The 15,093-nt window shown below is 39.6% G+C and overlaps 1 protein-coding gene across 3 annotated transcripts in view; it reads right to left on the minus strand.

Moving 5' to 3' along the window:
• The window catches only part of ILRUN (inflammation and lipid regulator with UBA-like and NBR1-like domains), a 123,800-nt gene that overhangs the window by 67,287 nt on the left and 41,420 nt on the right, over positions 1–15,093 (minus strand). For all 3 annotated transcript variants that reach the window (XM_090282249.1, XM_090282250.1, XM_090282247.1), the window contains exon 2: positions 4,473–4,627. In XM_090282249.1, coding sequence (XP_090138375.1) covers positions 4,473–4,627 — 155 coding nt within the window. The remainder of the gene's footprint in view (positions 1–4,472; positions 4,628–15,093) is intronic.

Below are 15,093 nucleotides of genomic sequence, written 5' to 3' on the forward strand. Positions count from 1 at the left end.
CCCCCCTGATAGGTGAAAATCTACAAAGTAGGACCCTTACATTTATTTTAGTATTTATATATATTTTAAGGCTTTATAAACCCTTCCCACACACTTACAAACTGTTCCCAGTCCCTTATTAACCTTTCCCACTCCCTTAACTTTTTCCACACGTTTATAAACACTACCTATGTTCTTAAACATATTCTATACTCTTAAACCTATGTAACTTTAACAACGTAAGTATACAGTACCACAAAATCCCGCGATATAGCAAAATATCTGTGATAAATAATATAATATTTTTTAAAATCCCGCAATACAGTGAGGCTGCACTAAGTGAACCACGATATAGAGAGGGACTACTGTATACTAAAATAAAAAGGAGTAGCAGCAGCTAACATAAAGCATCTTGGAAAATGTTGGTCTTTTTAAAGACCAAGATCCAAGAGGAATATTAAACTACTGTTATAGGTCTGAATTCACAATTATTCTTTAAAATACAGACACACACACACTACCTGTAACAAGACAATGTCTGTTTATATGAAAACCCCTATAAAGTTTGGAGACTAAATTTCAAATTAAGTGACATAAAAACATTGATTTTTGTCACCTTTTCTCCCTCTAAATGATAAAATGACTAGAACATCAATAAAATTTGTTGAATGAATAAACCTCTAAGAAAATAAGAAAAACCGTGACTGTGGGTGTGGGTGTGGGAAATACTTGGCTCTCCACAGCAGACAAGCACAAGCAACTGAGACAGTCAGATCTCTCGGCTATACGAGAGAGAGTGCTGCTCTATTCCAGGGAGAACTGAGTTAGTTGGTAAAACGTTAAATGATTCATGTTAAATTGTGCAGCTACAGTGCTGATCTTTCTAGTACGCTAGATACCCTACTGATGTAGTACCTAGCCTCCTGAAAAAAAATGGAAGAACGTCTACCTTCAGCTCTGAAGTGTTAATTTACTATGAACTGAAGAACCATCATCTGCCTTCTGAGAGTTACCAATAATTCGCTATGACATACAATTCTTATAGTTCCAAACATTAGGTAGGGTGGCTCTGAAAAAGTCAGAGATACTGATTCTTTATACAGAAGGAAGGGTGAGCATTTGGACCACCTGGCTAAGTATGCCTGAAACCAGTATTTGAGAAGTATAATACAACAGGCTTCAAATTAAGGCTGTTACAAACTGATTTAATGGGGGATGAATATAGACTAATCTGTGTTTTAGGACTTTCCAAGATAAGTGTCACAAACATGTATATGATTAAAGTTGTGATTCTCCAGTTATCATGGAATATAATTTTATTTTAAAAAGTAAAAACAAACAAAAAACCAAAACAAAACAAAAACACAACCTGTTTTGCAATTTTGAGATAGAGAGCATGGCAAAAATGAAATCAAAGTCCATAGGTTCCAGAAAGCCTGGGACTTACTAGGTACTTGATTACAAAAATAGTTTGGAGAAAATAAGGAATATCCAAAAAACAATGCAGAAGACAACAACAGAGAGATCCCCTATTCTTTTAACCCATAGAAGTTTGGAGACTGCATTTCAAATTAAGCAGTATAAAACAAAGACCTTCATTGATTTTGTCACCATTATCTCCCTGTACCTAACGTGACTAGAACATAACAAAATTTGTCGAATAAATGAAGCAGAATGATCTTCTCTATAATCATACTGAAGACAAATGTAGAAAATTTACAATTTTAAGGAGCCAAAGAAAAATGGGGAAAGTTACTCCTTCTCAAGTTCTTCTCCCAACTCTTGTTTTATATTGATTTCTATGTAGTTCAGATAATAAAGATGCCTCTAAAGCCTCATACAACAATCACAACTACTTCACCAAAGTCAGAGAAACACCAGTTATCATTACATGCTTAGCTTAACATTCACTGCACTTGGACAACAAGAGCATGGTTGTTAACAACTTAGAAGTTAGCTGTACATGTTAGTAAAAAATAGTGTACTTTCATCTTTAGAGGAACAGTTTCAAATTTTTACCTTAAACTCCAATGTGAAGATTCCTGCTCAAATTTCCCACACTTCTAACACTTAAATAGTGACAAAAATTTGGATCATGGGATTTTGCATCTATGTCATTAAATGTCTCATTTCTGTTTTTCTGTGGTGTAAATTCTAAGGATTTAAACAGTATTAGTAGTTTAATTTAAACAATGTGTTGACATTTATCTTCTTTGGGAAAGCTGTTGGGACAACTATGTGCAGTTCCTATTAATCTCATCTGTTGTATATTTGAGTGCCTGGCATGCCTAAAACATGACAGCAGAGAGAATCATGAAAATTATTTATGAAACTGTTTTAATGGGCACTGTCTCTTAGGGGAGATTATGAATGAGAGTAAGAGAGCCAGAAGAGAAATAGCGAAAGCCTGCCCTACGTCCGTGTTTCTATTCTAGTTCCAGAAAGAACTCAGGCCAAATTAGAATGGTGCCAAAGAACCAGTGCACATGCATGCTTTTCTTCTCTAACAACATACTTGTCACATAGTTAATAGAGGCCAGGTTCTCCTTAATCAAATGGTTTATAGTTAGAAAGCTACTTTACAACTAGTTGAACAAATTCCAGAAGAATAAAAAAACTATTTGTTCAAAGTACTTTGAAAGGTACATCTCTAGCAACCGTTGCCCAATTTTTTCAAGAGGTGTTCAAGAACAAAAAATATTATTTACAGAAAAAAAGGCTGCAGATCCAGAGGCTGTTTTAAACTGGTGTTACTATATAAAAACAATAGGATAAGGCAGCCAGGTCCACCAACACAGACTTTCTCCAAGTCAAAGTGAAAGGCAGGCTCTTTGGGGTTCTGATTTTACAGTCTAGCCATTTTATGTCAATACCCCCCTCCAACTTCCCCACCCCTCCCCCCAATTAACCTAGGTAACTGTTTAGTGAGTTGATGTTATCAAGAAGTTTTCTAAAATATAAAATGGTTATTCTGCAACAAGATAGTATTTAAAATATTTTTAACATTACTCTAACAACTTTCAATACTTAAAAGCACTATAATGACCTCATGGAAGTCCAACCATTTTCATTATATATAAACAAGTTCTTAGATTAATTTTTTTTAACTAAATAAAACTTTTGAATATTTCACTTTCTAAATAAATGTCACTTATTTAAAAATGTCATGTGTAAGTTTCAAAAGCATTTTTAAAATCAGTAACAGCAGTTTTAATAATACAAAAGAGAAACACAATGAATAGAAGCTGAATTAAAGAGATTGTTTTCATATTTTTAAAAGCAGGCAGTATTAAAAAAGCTAAGTAAGAAATTAGGCAAAGTAAAGATAATCGAACTTCAAACAAGGAAGAATTTCAAGAAAAATAGAAAATGTGGCTATTTTCCCATATTACCACGTGCCTTTCAAACTAACAATGCGCCACACTGTTATAACCAAAAGGGAAAAGAAGCTAATGAAAATTTTACAAAGCCACAGATGTCCCCAGTCATCTCCAGCACTAGATCAGTCCAAATGATGTGCGTTTTCTCCATGAGACACTGAACCTTTATCCAAGGGATAATTACTTTTAAATAAGCCAGAAATAACAATTAGTATATTAATTATTATATAAAAGTCTACCTTAGCCAGCCTTCCCCCATCATAAAAGAAACATAAAGAACTGAGAAGTAAATAGTCAATAAAAAGTCACTTTTATAGATTTTGAGCCCCCGGAATTTTACATCATCTCATATCAGATTACTTGCTAGCTAGGGTTCCCCAACAGCCACAAAGTTTTAGCTAAATATCCTTTTACCGAGTTTTCTATCTCTCAGAATTTCTGTCTCATTAATAACAAGGATGTTAAAGCATCCTCACCCCATCAGCATAAATTGTTATTGCATGGGACAAAGAATACTAAGCCCACTCAAATTTAAAATGTCATTAGAAAAAAATTTAACAATTAAAAGGTAATAATTAACAGTTACCAGACACATATTTAAACACAATTTCAAAGAATTAGTTAGCTTAATTTTAATTTTTATTCAAGTCAGCAATATACCAAAACAAATGCTTTAAAAAAACAATTTTTCAATCTTTCCCATTATAAGCAAATCCCCACAGTTCTTACCCTGTTTTTCAAAGGGGTATTAATGTCTCAGATAGAGATCTCAATGAAATTTCAGACAGAATCATCTTGTGGTTTATAAAGAAATGAGCTCACAGCTCTATCTACCTTTCTATTCACTGCTGTACCTCCACTAGCCTGCTGCAAATAACTAGAAGATTAACTAGAGCAGAACTAAAGTGATGTAGTAGAACAACCACACACAGGCTAGTTCCTGGTATCAAATGAATATTGAATTATGTTTAGATGCCATCAAGACCTAAATTGTTCTTCCTAATTTAGAGCAGGGGATATGTGTAAGAAAAATCTCAGAGTTACATAATCACATTTCTAAAACTACCAAGGAAAAGAAAACTGGACAAGGAGAATTGCCCATTATATATTTACCAGAATTCTGGATCCGCCATGTTTTTATAAACTGAGTATCAGGAGGTATCGACTCCCCTTCTCCTATGGTGACATCTTCAACAAAAGACATAGAGGGCATACTGATGTTCGGGCTCTCAAAGTCATAATAGGCGCCAATTGCTGCTTGTAGGTTCCTACAAAGAGAAAAGGTAAAAGACCTCAGTCCTGTCCAGAGCATATCATTCTAACTGTCAAACAAAGGAAAAGGCCAGTTTCTTAGTGTTTGTAATAGAACCTAAGGCTCCTGGTATGTAAATCTTCAGAGCCAGTGATTTTGGCTAAGGAACAACAGGAAAAACACCAAGACCAACAAACCTGTGCACCATTTTATCCCAAAGTACCCACATAAAAAGCAACAAACAGTATCACCATTGGCTATAACATGAGGAAATTTCCCTTTTACCCAAAAGTGAAACAGGGTACAAAGTGGGGGAGGGATCCCCAAATTTCCACAGCCCATGGTTGGGCATGGGGAAGAAGATAATACAGCATCTACAGCAAGTTGGTAGATAGCTAATAATCATGCTCCCTCCCCTGGGCAAAAGGTGCAGTGACTTTCAGAAAGTATCCTGACCTCTGTCTTAGCACAGGGAGGTAAAGGCCCTCCCCCAAAGTCCCTGTGATAGAACTCTTGCCCTAACTAAAAATGGCAGCCAAAAGAATGTAAAAAACATGGAGAAACTGGCAAATGTAGCTGATTGTGGAAGAAGTCAAAAATAAAGTCACATAGGAAGTTCCAGGTCAGAATTTAAAAGAAGGGTGGGCAGCCATAAGAAAGAAGCCATGATGTAGCAGCAATGAGCAAGCACCTATTCAGTTTGCAGTCAGGATCTGGCCATTCAGCCTGGGCTAGTAAGAAAGAAGGCACGCTGCTGCTCCAATCGTGCCCACTCTAGCTGACTCTGAAGCCAACAAGGACTTTGCCTTGCAGACCCAGACTCCATCTGGACTCTTGGAACTCAAGACATACAAAAAGGACACTCTCTTAGGACTTGCGTCTTTCCTGTACTTCACCATAATCCAGGGTAACACAGCACATGCTTTTCTGGACTGTAATACGAAGGCTAAAAAGAACACACTCCAGATCCTGAAAAAGAAAGTTTCTGCGAAATAATAACGGCTTTAAAACCCACAAATGTACCTCCATCTAGAGCGACTGGAGGACTGTTTGCACTGCCTGCTTAAGCACAATTAAGGAAATGGGAAACTATTGGGCTTGGTTTTCACTTATAGCCCTTTTGGGGAACAAGGAAAGTACTAGGTCTCATGGAAGAACAGGGATCCAAGCAGAAGTGACCCCAGCCCAGCAAGGTTGGAATATCGTAAATAAAGACCCGTTTGTCTCAACACTATTATTGGATCATACACCAAGGCACCCACATGAACAAGCCCTGGTTTGCTCAGTTACAAAAGGATAGCAAGTATGAGTCCAGCAAGTCAATTAGGAGAGCTCCTCTGAAAGAAACTATCATTGAAATTCAAAACATTCTAATTTTGCAAAAAAGCAATATATACACATGGTTTAGGAAGTTTCACATAGTGAAAAATACACATCTTCCCTCTTTTCCTACATACACACACGTAATTGTTCATATAACGTTCTTAAACATCTTTCCAGAACTTCCTTATGTACATACAAATAAAATATATTCTCATTTTGCCCGTTTTTACATAACTGATAGCATATTATATACACTGCCCTTTGCAATGCTTCAACACAGTATCATGAAGACATTTTTATGTCAGTACATGAGTATCTTCACTGTTTTTTATAAGTGTCTCCTGATATAGAAACATCACTATTTATGTAACTAGTCCACTTTGGAGTTTGTTTTAAAGCTTTAATTCTTCCATAAGTAAGCATATACGTACAGCAAGTGCATCTATAAGATAAATTCCTATAGGAATTCCACTAGGTCAAAGGGTATATATTTATGCTTTCAATATATATCTAAACTTCCCTCAATAAAAAGCTGTACACTTAGGAGACTTCTGGTCAAGATGGAGGTGTAAGTATACACAGCTCGCCTCCTTGCACAACCCAGAAAAAATTACAGCAAATCTAGAAAATAAATAACACCTAGAATCGTCAGACAATCAAGATGTATGGATGTCAAACAACTAAGGAATTAAAAAAGTCACATTCATCCAGATGGGTAGGAAGAGCAGAGATGTGAGTAGACATGGAACAGGCAGTCCCACACCCACATGTGGTGAATAAAAATCAGAGGGATACCTTGGAAGCCAGGGATACCAGCCCCAAACCAGATAACCCAACACAGGTTTCCAGTGCCAGGAAGCTAAGTCCCCATAACTTCTGGCTATAAAAACCAGTGAAGGGGACTTTTCTGGCCAAGATGGAGGCCTAGGTAAAAACGCTGCATCTCCCTCCACAACTAAGAAGAAATACAACTACCTCAAACTGGAGACAACCCGAAGTTCCAGAAAATCAAGCTGCAAAAAAGTCCAACAAAGATATAAAGAAGAAATACTCATCCAGACAGGTGGGAGGGGCGGAGACGAAACACTGTGGAGGCGGTGGCAACGGCAGCAGCTGTGGCTGGCCAGTAGAAAGCTCAGTCACACATTAAAAAAACTCAGGAGAGACACCTTGGGAGTGACCCCAGCACCAGACCACATTGCAGAGTTCACAGTTCCAGTGCCAGGGAAAATAAAGCCTAATTGCTTTTGACTGTGAAAATCAGTGAGAGTTGGTGTGACGGAAGAAACTGCCGGTCTCTCAGCAGAGTCTATTTGTTTAAAGAGCCCCCACAGTTCTAGAACGTCCACAGTTCCACCCACTCTGGGGGCAACAGACAGGGCAACAGCCAGAGAGACACCAGCCCCATATGGGAAGTGGGAGAAGTGTCTGGAAAGGGGGCAAGTGCTGAGCAAGCGACACTGTTCCCTCTCAGACCCCTGCCCCACATATAGGGCCACAACGTGGTGAAACAGGTCACCCTGTACTGACAAAATCCTAAGGCTCTGCCCCTAACAATGTAACAGGTGCAACAGATCAACCTAAGATATAGAGGCAAATAAAAACACAGGAGCCTGTCAAGTTGAGAAGTCAGAAAAGTATGGCCCAAAAAAGAGGGAACAGATCAAGATTCCAGTGGGAGAACTAAGCAACGAGGAGATAGCCAACCTAACAGATGAAGAGTTCAAAACACTGGTGATAAAGATGCTCACAGACCTGACAGATATGCTTGAGTATGGCAAACACAGAAGGGAAGAAGTGAAGGCTATGTTAAGTGAAATGAAGGAAAATATGGTACACACAAAACCATGGTCAAGGGAAGGAAGCAAGGGTTTATATTAACAAAGTGGAACATAAGGAAGAAATAAACAGTCAACCAGTACAGAATGAAGAAACAAGAATTGCAAAAAATGAGGAGAGGCTTAGGAACCTCTGGGACAGCTTTAAACATGCCAACATCCAAATCATAGGGGTGCCAGCAGGAGAAGAGGAAGAGCAAGAAATTCAAAGCTTATGTGAAAAAAACAATGAAGGAAAACTTCCCAAATTTGGCAAATAGACATACAAGTCCAGGAAGCAAAGAGAGTCCCAAACAAGCTAGACCCAAAGAGGACCTCACCAAGACACATCATAATTAAAATGCCAAAGGTTCAAGATAAAGAAAGAGTCTTAAAAGCAGCAAGAGAAAAGAAGAGAGTTACCTACAAAGGAATCCCCATAAGACTATCAGCCAATTTCACAAAAAAACTTTGCAGGCAAGAAGGGACTGGAAAGAAGTATTCAAAGTGATGAAAAGCACGGACCTACAACCAAGATTACTCTATCCATCAGAGCAATCATTTTGCATTGAAGGGCAGGTAAAATGCTTCCCAGACAAGGTAAAGCTAAAGGAGTTCATCGTCACCAAGCTCTTATTATATGAAATGTTAAAGGGACTTATTTAAGAAAAAAAGGATCAAAGTATGAATGTTAAAATGAGAACTCCCAACTATCAACAAAAGAACCTAAAAAATATAAACAAAAAAACAAACAAAGCGAACAACCAGAAGAAGAACAGAATCACAGGTATGGGGATCATTTGGAGGGTTATCAACTGGGAGGGGGAAAGGGGAGAAATGGGAAAATGGTATAGGAATTAACAAGCATAATTGGCAGGTACAAAAGAGACAGGGAAGTTAAGAATAATATAGGAAAGGGTGAAGCCAAAAAACTTATATGCATGACCCACAGACATGAACTAAGGGGGGTGGGATTGCTGAACAGAAGGGGGATACTGGGCAGAGGGGAGCAAAAGGAAAAGAAAAAGAAACTGGGACAACCGTAACAACATAATCAATAAAATATACTTAAAAAAAAAAAAAAAACAACAGTGGGTTTGGACAGCAGAAGAAGCTGCAAGATTCTCAGGAGTCTCCCCCTGAAGAGCCCACAATGGACTTAGGACTTACGCAGGCTCACTCCCTCTGGACTTCAGCACCAGGGCAGCAGCTGGAAGGGCACTAGTGGCACACAGGAAGAAATGAAGTGTCTGGCATCAGGGCAAGTGCCAGAGGACAGCTTCCTCACAGATAAAACTCCAGAGGTCAGGCAGTAGCATTGTCCCCATTCTGAACCCTCCCCAACACAAAGCCATGAGGCAGTGACACCATATCAGTGACTCCATCAACCTGGTTCACATGGGTTGCCTCTCACCCCTTGTGGCAATTACCTAAAGCTCCTCCCCATCCAACTTACTGGCGTGCTTTTCTACAATAGGCCACAATACTAAGACAGGGAGTCAAAGCATCTCTAACTAATATATAGAAACAAACAGAGGCAAATGAAGAGGCAAAGAAATATGACCTATATTAAACAACAGAACAATGACACTGAAAAAAACAATGACAGAAAGCTGTCCTAATCTGGCGAAGGAAATAAGACATTCAAGTCCAGGAAGCACAGAGTCCCAAACGAGAAGGACCTGAAGAGGACCACACCAAGACACATCATAGTTAAAATGCCAAGGGTTAAAGATTAGAGAGAATCTTAAAAGCAGCAAGAGAAAAGCAGAGAGTTACCTACAAAGGAGTTCCTATAAGACTGTCAGCTGATTTCTCAAAAGAAACTTTGCAGGCAAGAAGGGACTGGCAGGAAATATTCAAAGTGATGAAAAGCAAGGACTTACAACCAAGATTACTTTATCCAGCAAAGCTATTATTTAGAATGGAAGGGCAGATAAAGTGCTTCCCAGACAAGGTACAGCTAAAAGAGTTCATCATCACCGAGACATTATTATATGAAATGTCAAAGGGACTTATTTAAGAAAAAGATCGAAGCTATGAACACTAAAATGACAACAAACGCAAATGAACCTAAAAAGCAAAAACAAACAAAGCAAACACTAAAACAGTAACAGAACCACAGATGTGGAGATTATATGGAGGGTTATCAGCAGGCAGAGGGAAGAAAGAGAATGAGGGGTGAAGGTGCAGGGATCAAGAAGCATAATTGGAAGGAACAAAATAGGGGGACATTAAGAAGAGTAAAGTAAATGGAGAAGCCGAAGAACCTATATGCATGATCCACGGATGTGAACTAAGGGGCGGGGATTTCCAGAGGGAATGGGAGGTATCAGGTGGAGAGGGACAAAGGGGGTAAACTGGGGCAACTGTAACAGCATAATCAATAAAATATATTTTTAAAAGTTGTGCACTTAATGAATGCGCCCATCAAGAATGTATGAGGGTGTTTATTTCCCTACTTCCACATCAACAATGTTTCTCCAACATTTTAAATTTTTGTCAATCTGACAGGTAAAATATAAGATCTCAATGAGGTCTTAAAATGATTTTCTCTTCTCATGAGAGATGGTAATTATCTTTTACGTGTTTATGAGACATTTGTAGTTTCTTTTTTGAAGCATCATTTTGTAAATATTGGTGTTCTTTTTAATTACTCATAAACCCCCTTATGTCAGAGGGAACTACTAAGCAAACAAGCCAGAGTCCCTAATTGAACAGAATGACATGACTGACAGCTTGTTGTGTCAGAGCCAGAAACCAAAGGCCATTAAGGGGTTTAAGTATGCTGTGTTCATTAGAGAGATCAAAAAAATTCTTGGTAATTACATTAACTACTTCTCTTATGGCCTTATTCATACTGGTGACATTATCCCCAGTCCACATAGTAGGCCAACAACATAAATTGCATTTTTTCTAAACATAACCCAACCGTAAGTCAATGGATCCAATGAACTGCCCACCCCCCCAAAGGACTTTTTTTTTCACTGTCTTTAGAGAGAGGGACAGACAGACATCAATAAGACAAAAACATCTATTGGCTGCCTCCTGTAAGTGCTGACCAGGGTTGAACCCACAACCCAGGTATGTGCCCTGACCCACGATCAAACCTGCAACGTCTCAGGTTACGCGATGTTGCTCCAACCAACTAAGCCACACTGGCCGGGGCCAATGAATTGCTTTTAATTACCCATAAACATAGCATGAAATAAGCTCTGACAGTACACAACTGTTCAACACGCATGCTATTAAAAGCAAATATCTTTTCTGCTGGGAGGCCTGCCTGCTCCTCCAGGTGTTTGCAACTGCCAGAAAGACTGGCTATATTTAGAGCAGTTACCTCAGGTCAATCCTCATGCAATGGTGGCCTGTTATATTAGTCAGAATGGCTGGAATTACACCACCACCAGCTGCGTGCCTGTCCTTTACGTACTAGACACATTTTACATGGAGCAGAGCTGAGTCAAGGTCCAAACTGCCCATTTGCTTGAACATTCGATAGGAAGGCTTGGACTTTTAGTCTTCCCAGGAACTTCTTGATCCAAAGTGACGACTTGTCAAACTTAGGGGGAAGCCCAACCCCTCCCTCCTACAAACAGGCTTAGGAATACATCTGGAATCAACCTTACACTTGGGGATTGGGGATAAAATGAGGGACAGAAAAATAAGGCTGGTTTGCACTTTGTTCTTCTGGAAACATTTTATTAAAGTTATGCGTCCAACTTTTTATGAAGATCATTTTTCTGCTGCAAGTCTCCAGCAAGCAGCCTGCTGAAATGTTTTCTGTTCACTTAGCTATAAAATACACTTGGGAGGGAAGAAACTGTGCACTCAGGACAACTGCCAATTCAGATCCCCAGTCTGTGTCATATTTCACCTCTTGGCTCTGCCTGGTATCAGACAGGACTTTGAGACCACTGCAGTAAAAACACTAACAAGTGGAAAAATCCAGCTACCCTACATAGGCAAATTCTCCTCATCAAATCTTTCACATGCCCCCTCATCCCACAGCCAAGCCAACCAATCTGCTTATTTGTATGTATATTATATAGGTAATTTAACCAGAGAAAGAGAAGGAAAAATTTTTAGAGCCCAAAGTGAAACTGAAAGTAGTGAACTGGACTCTTGGCAGGAAGCAGGAATGGAGGATGACAAAGCAAATTTATTTCCCAAGTACGAGGTCTCCGGAGAGTGGACTTTAGCCCAGTGGTGCTCTGACCCATCAGACAGGTACACAGCTCAAAACATGGGTACACGGCTTCTCTGCGCTCAAACCATGTCAATCATTGCCTCACTGGGTCAAAAACAGCAGAAACGGACCAAACAGCTCCAATTCAGTGTAAGATCAAGTAGAAATGAGAGCAAGTATTCCCATTCAAACACACTCACATGAGCCAACAAGAAATTCTACATAAAACAGAGCTGGCTGAGGAGATGGGAAAGGGAAAACACTGACTCAGTATTCAGCCCATACTGAAAGTTTACACTGTCAGGTTCCTTCAGGGTTTTTGCTCAAAAAAAAAGTTTTTAATCTGATTTTAGATGGTTAAAAGCACCCTGAAGAACAAAGGGAGGCAGTGTAACACTGGAGAAAAAAGGCACAGGCTAAGATGAATGATGGTGATGGCTGCACAACACTGTGAATATATATATACTCAATGCCACAGAACTGTACATTTAAAAATGGCTAAAATAGTAAAGTTTAATATGGTATTGTTTGAAAGGCAGCTCCTATCTCTGGCTGTAGGGCTATGAGTAAGTGGCTAAACATCTATGTCCATTTACTTATCTGCAAAACTGAGTTTTTTGTATTATAAGGTTGGTATATATATAATATTACAAGGTTGGCATTATAAGGTTGGCTGTGAAGATTACATCAGGCTATGTGTGTAAATGCCGTAGGCTCTCATTCACTGATTCAACAATATTTAATTAATGAGCATTTACTCATGTGCTAGGCACTCAAGCTGAGACTAAGGATAAAACAGACAGCAAGACAGGGAAAGCCTCTGCCTCTACAAAGCTTATAGTCTAGCAAGACTGCCAGCAAACCAGGAGCACTCAAACAAGGATAACTGCAACTGTCTCTCACACTGACGCTATCAGTTCAAGGCAACTTTTCCTACTTGGGGTGAAAAATGGGCTTGGTGCACAATACAGTTTCAACTGCACTGATTATCAGCTTAACCTGATTCAGAGTGGAAGAATATGGTGATACTGGTATGTGTCCCCTGATGAAATGCAATTTTGTAACTCAAAGCAATATTACCTAACCTTCATTTTATAAAGACACAAATGAAATGACAGGTAAATAACTTGCCCCTGGCTGGTAGTAAACTTTACTATTATTTATAATTTATTATTATTGTAGAACCAACTATTAATAGAATTTAGAGGCAGTTATTCAAAAGCATAAAGCTTTTAACTTACCCAGAACTTTCTAGTAATCTAATAACACTGACAACTGATTTTGTTAAGAACATATTAATTACCATCATGAATTCCATAAACAAATTAATTGTAACTTCATTAAGCTGAATTCTTGAAAGCAGCCAAATACTTAACCTTGCTTATACTTACAAACACAGAACAATAATTTTTGTACTGTGTGTACATATATGTAAGTCAGATTATTGGTCTTTTTAAAAAATCACCTGTATATGACTATTCAGTCAGGACCATCACCGAAAAACATGGGGGCAGAAAACAGTTAAATTAGAAAATCAGAACTAAAGAAGGAATGCCAGAAGTGTGAGTACTAGCTCAGATTCTCAAGGACATACAATTAGATACCTTCTCTTTCCATTCTCTGAATAAGAAATTAAAAATGATCCAAATTATTTATGAGAAAGAGAAACAACCCATCTTATTTGGACACAAATTAAAATGGGAAATCAGAATAATGAACCAATCCAATGAAGCACAAACAATAGGGGCTTTGGGCTCCAAACAATACTTATCCCAAAATCCCCCTCACCAGGAATCAGGAGGGCTTTCCTATCTCTGAATGACTGAAAAACCTTACTAGAAAAAGGATCAGGAAATACCCAAAGATAGCTATGTAGGCAGAAATGGCTCTTCTCTTCACACATCAAAATTACAACGAAAAATATAAAACAACCAACACTGAAAACAGTCAGAAATCAAGTGGAAGTATGACAACTACAAAATTAACTGAATGGAAGTCTGACAACTATGGAATTAAAGAAACCACATCCACCCAGACTGGTAGTGGGGGCTGGTCCCACACCCACCTGTAGTGGATAGAAATTTGGGAGAGAGATCTTAGGAGTGAGGAGTCCCAGACCCACACCAGGACCCCCAGCCCAGGGTTCCAGTGCCAGGAATATAAGTCCCATAAGTTCTGGCTGCAAAGACCAGTGGAGATTGAGCTGGTGGAAGAAAGTGCTGGAACCCCAAATAGTTTCTCTTAAAGAACCCAAACACAGACTCACCTACTCAGACTCACTCCCTCTGGGCTCTGCTGCTGAGGGCAGGCACCAGTTGGTATACAGGGAGGAACTGAAGTATCTGCCATCTAGGCAAGCAGAGGCCATTCTCCCTGTGCTAAATCCCCCTTCCACAGAGCCGGAAAGTTGGTGCTATATCTGAGACTCCATCAACCTGGCTAACACTATTTAACCCACCTTGGAGAACCCCAAACTCCACCACACCTAACTTACAGGCCCACCCAGGCGGTTTGTCCTTATGAATGGCTGATTGTGGCTCATGCTTAATAACTTCCTAAATCCTATCAAACAAGCAACAACTGGCTTCACTGAGGGCCGGGCTGGGCACTAGCAGCAGCCATCTTAGATTTACAGCTTGGCTACGGCTGGGAACCTCCAAGCCCAGCACAAGTAGCAGCCATCTCAGATTACTTTATAGTTCAGGCAGGGTGCCCTGGGCAAAGCACAGGTAAGGGCTGACCTTGGCCTGCACCACCCGGGAAACCCCAGGGCCAGTGCACCCAGTGGACAGCTACAGACCACGATGGAGCATCACCATCCTGTCCTTGCACAGCTGATCCTCCACAGAGGGCAGAGGTTGGTGGTAAGTGGTCACAGCCAGTCCTTGCAGCTGACTGGCCTGGGTAAATCCTTCCCATTGATCTACCAATAGCAACCAAGGTTCAACTACAAGAGGAGGGTGTACTCAGCCCGCATAAAGTGTGCACCTCAAGTACCCAGCCTGGGTGATAGGGGATGCTGTGCCACTGGACACTACAGGACACCTGCTACATTAGGCCACACTACCAAGACACGGATTCAAAGCAGCTCTACCTAATACATAGAAACAAATATAGGGAGGCTGCAAAAACGAGGACACAAAGAAACATGGC

This window comes from Furipterus horrens, unplaced genomic scaffold (genome assembly GCF_987537825.1).
Source record: "Furipterus horrens unplaced genomic scaffold, mFurHor1.1.pri manual_scaffold_6, whole genome shotgun sequence".
Lineage (NCBI taxonomy): Eukaryota > Metazoa > Chordata > Mammalia > Chiroptera > Furipteridae > Furipterus > Furipterus horrens.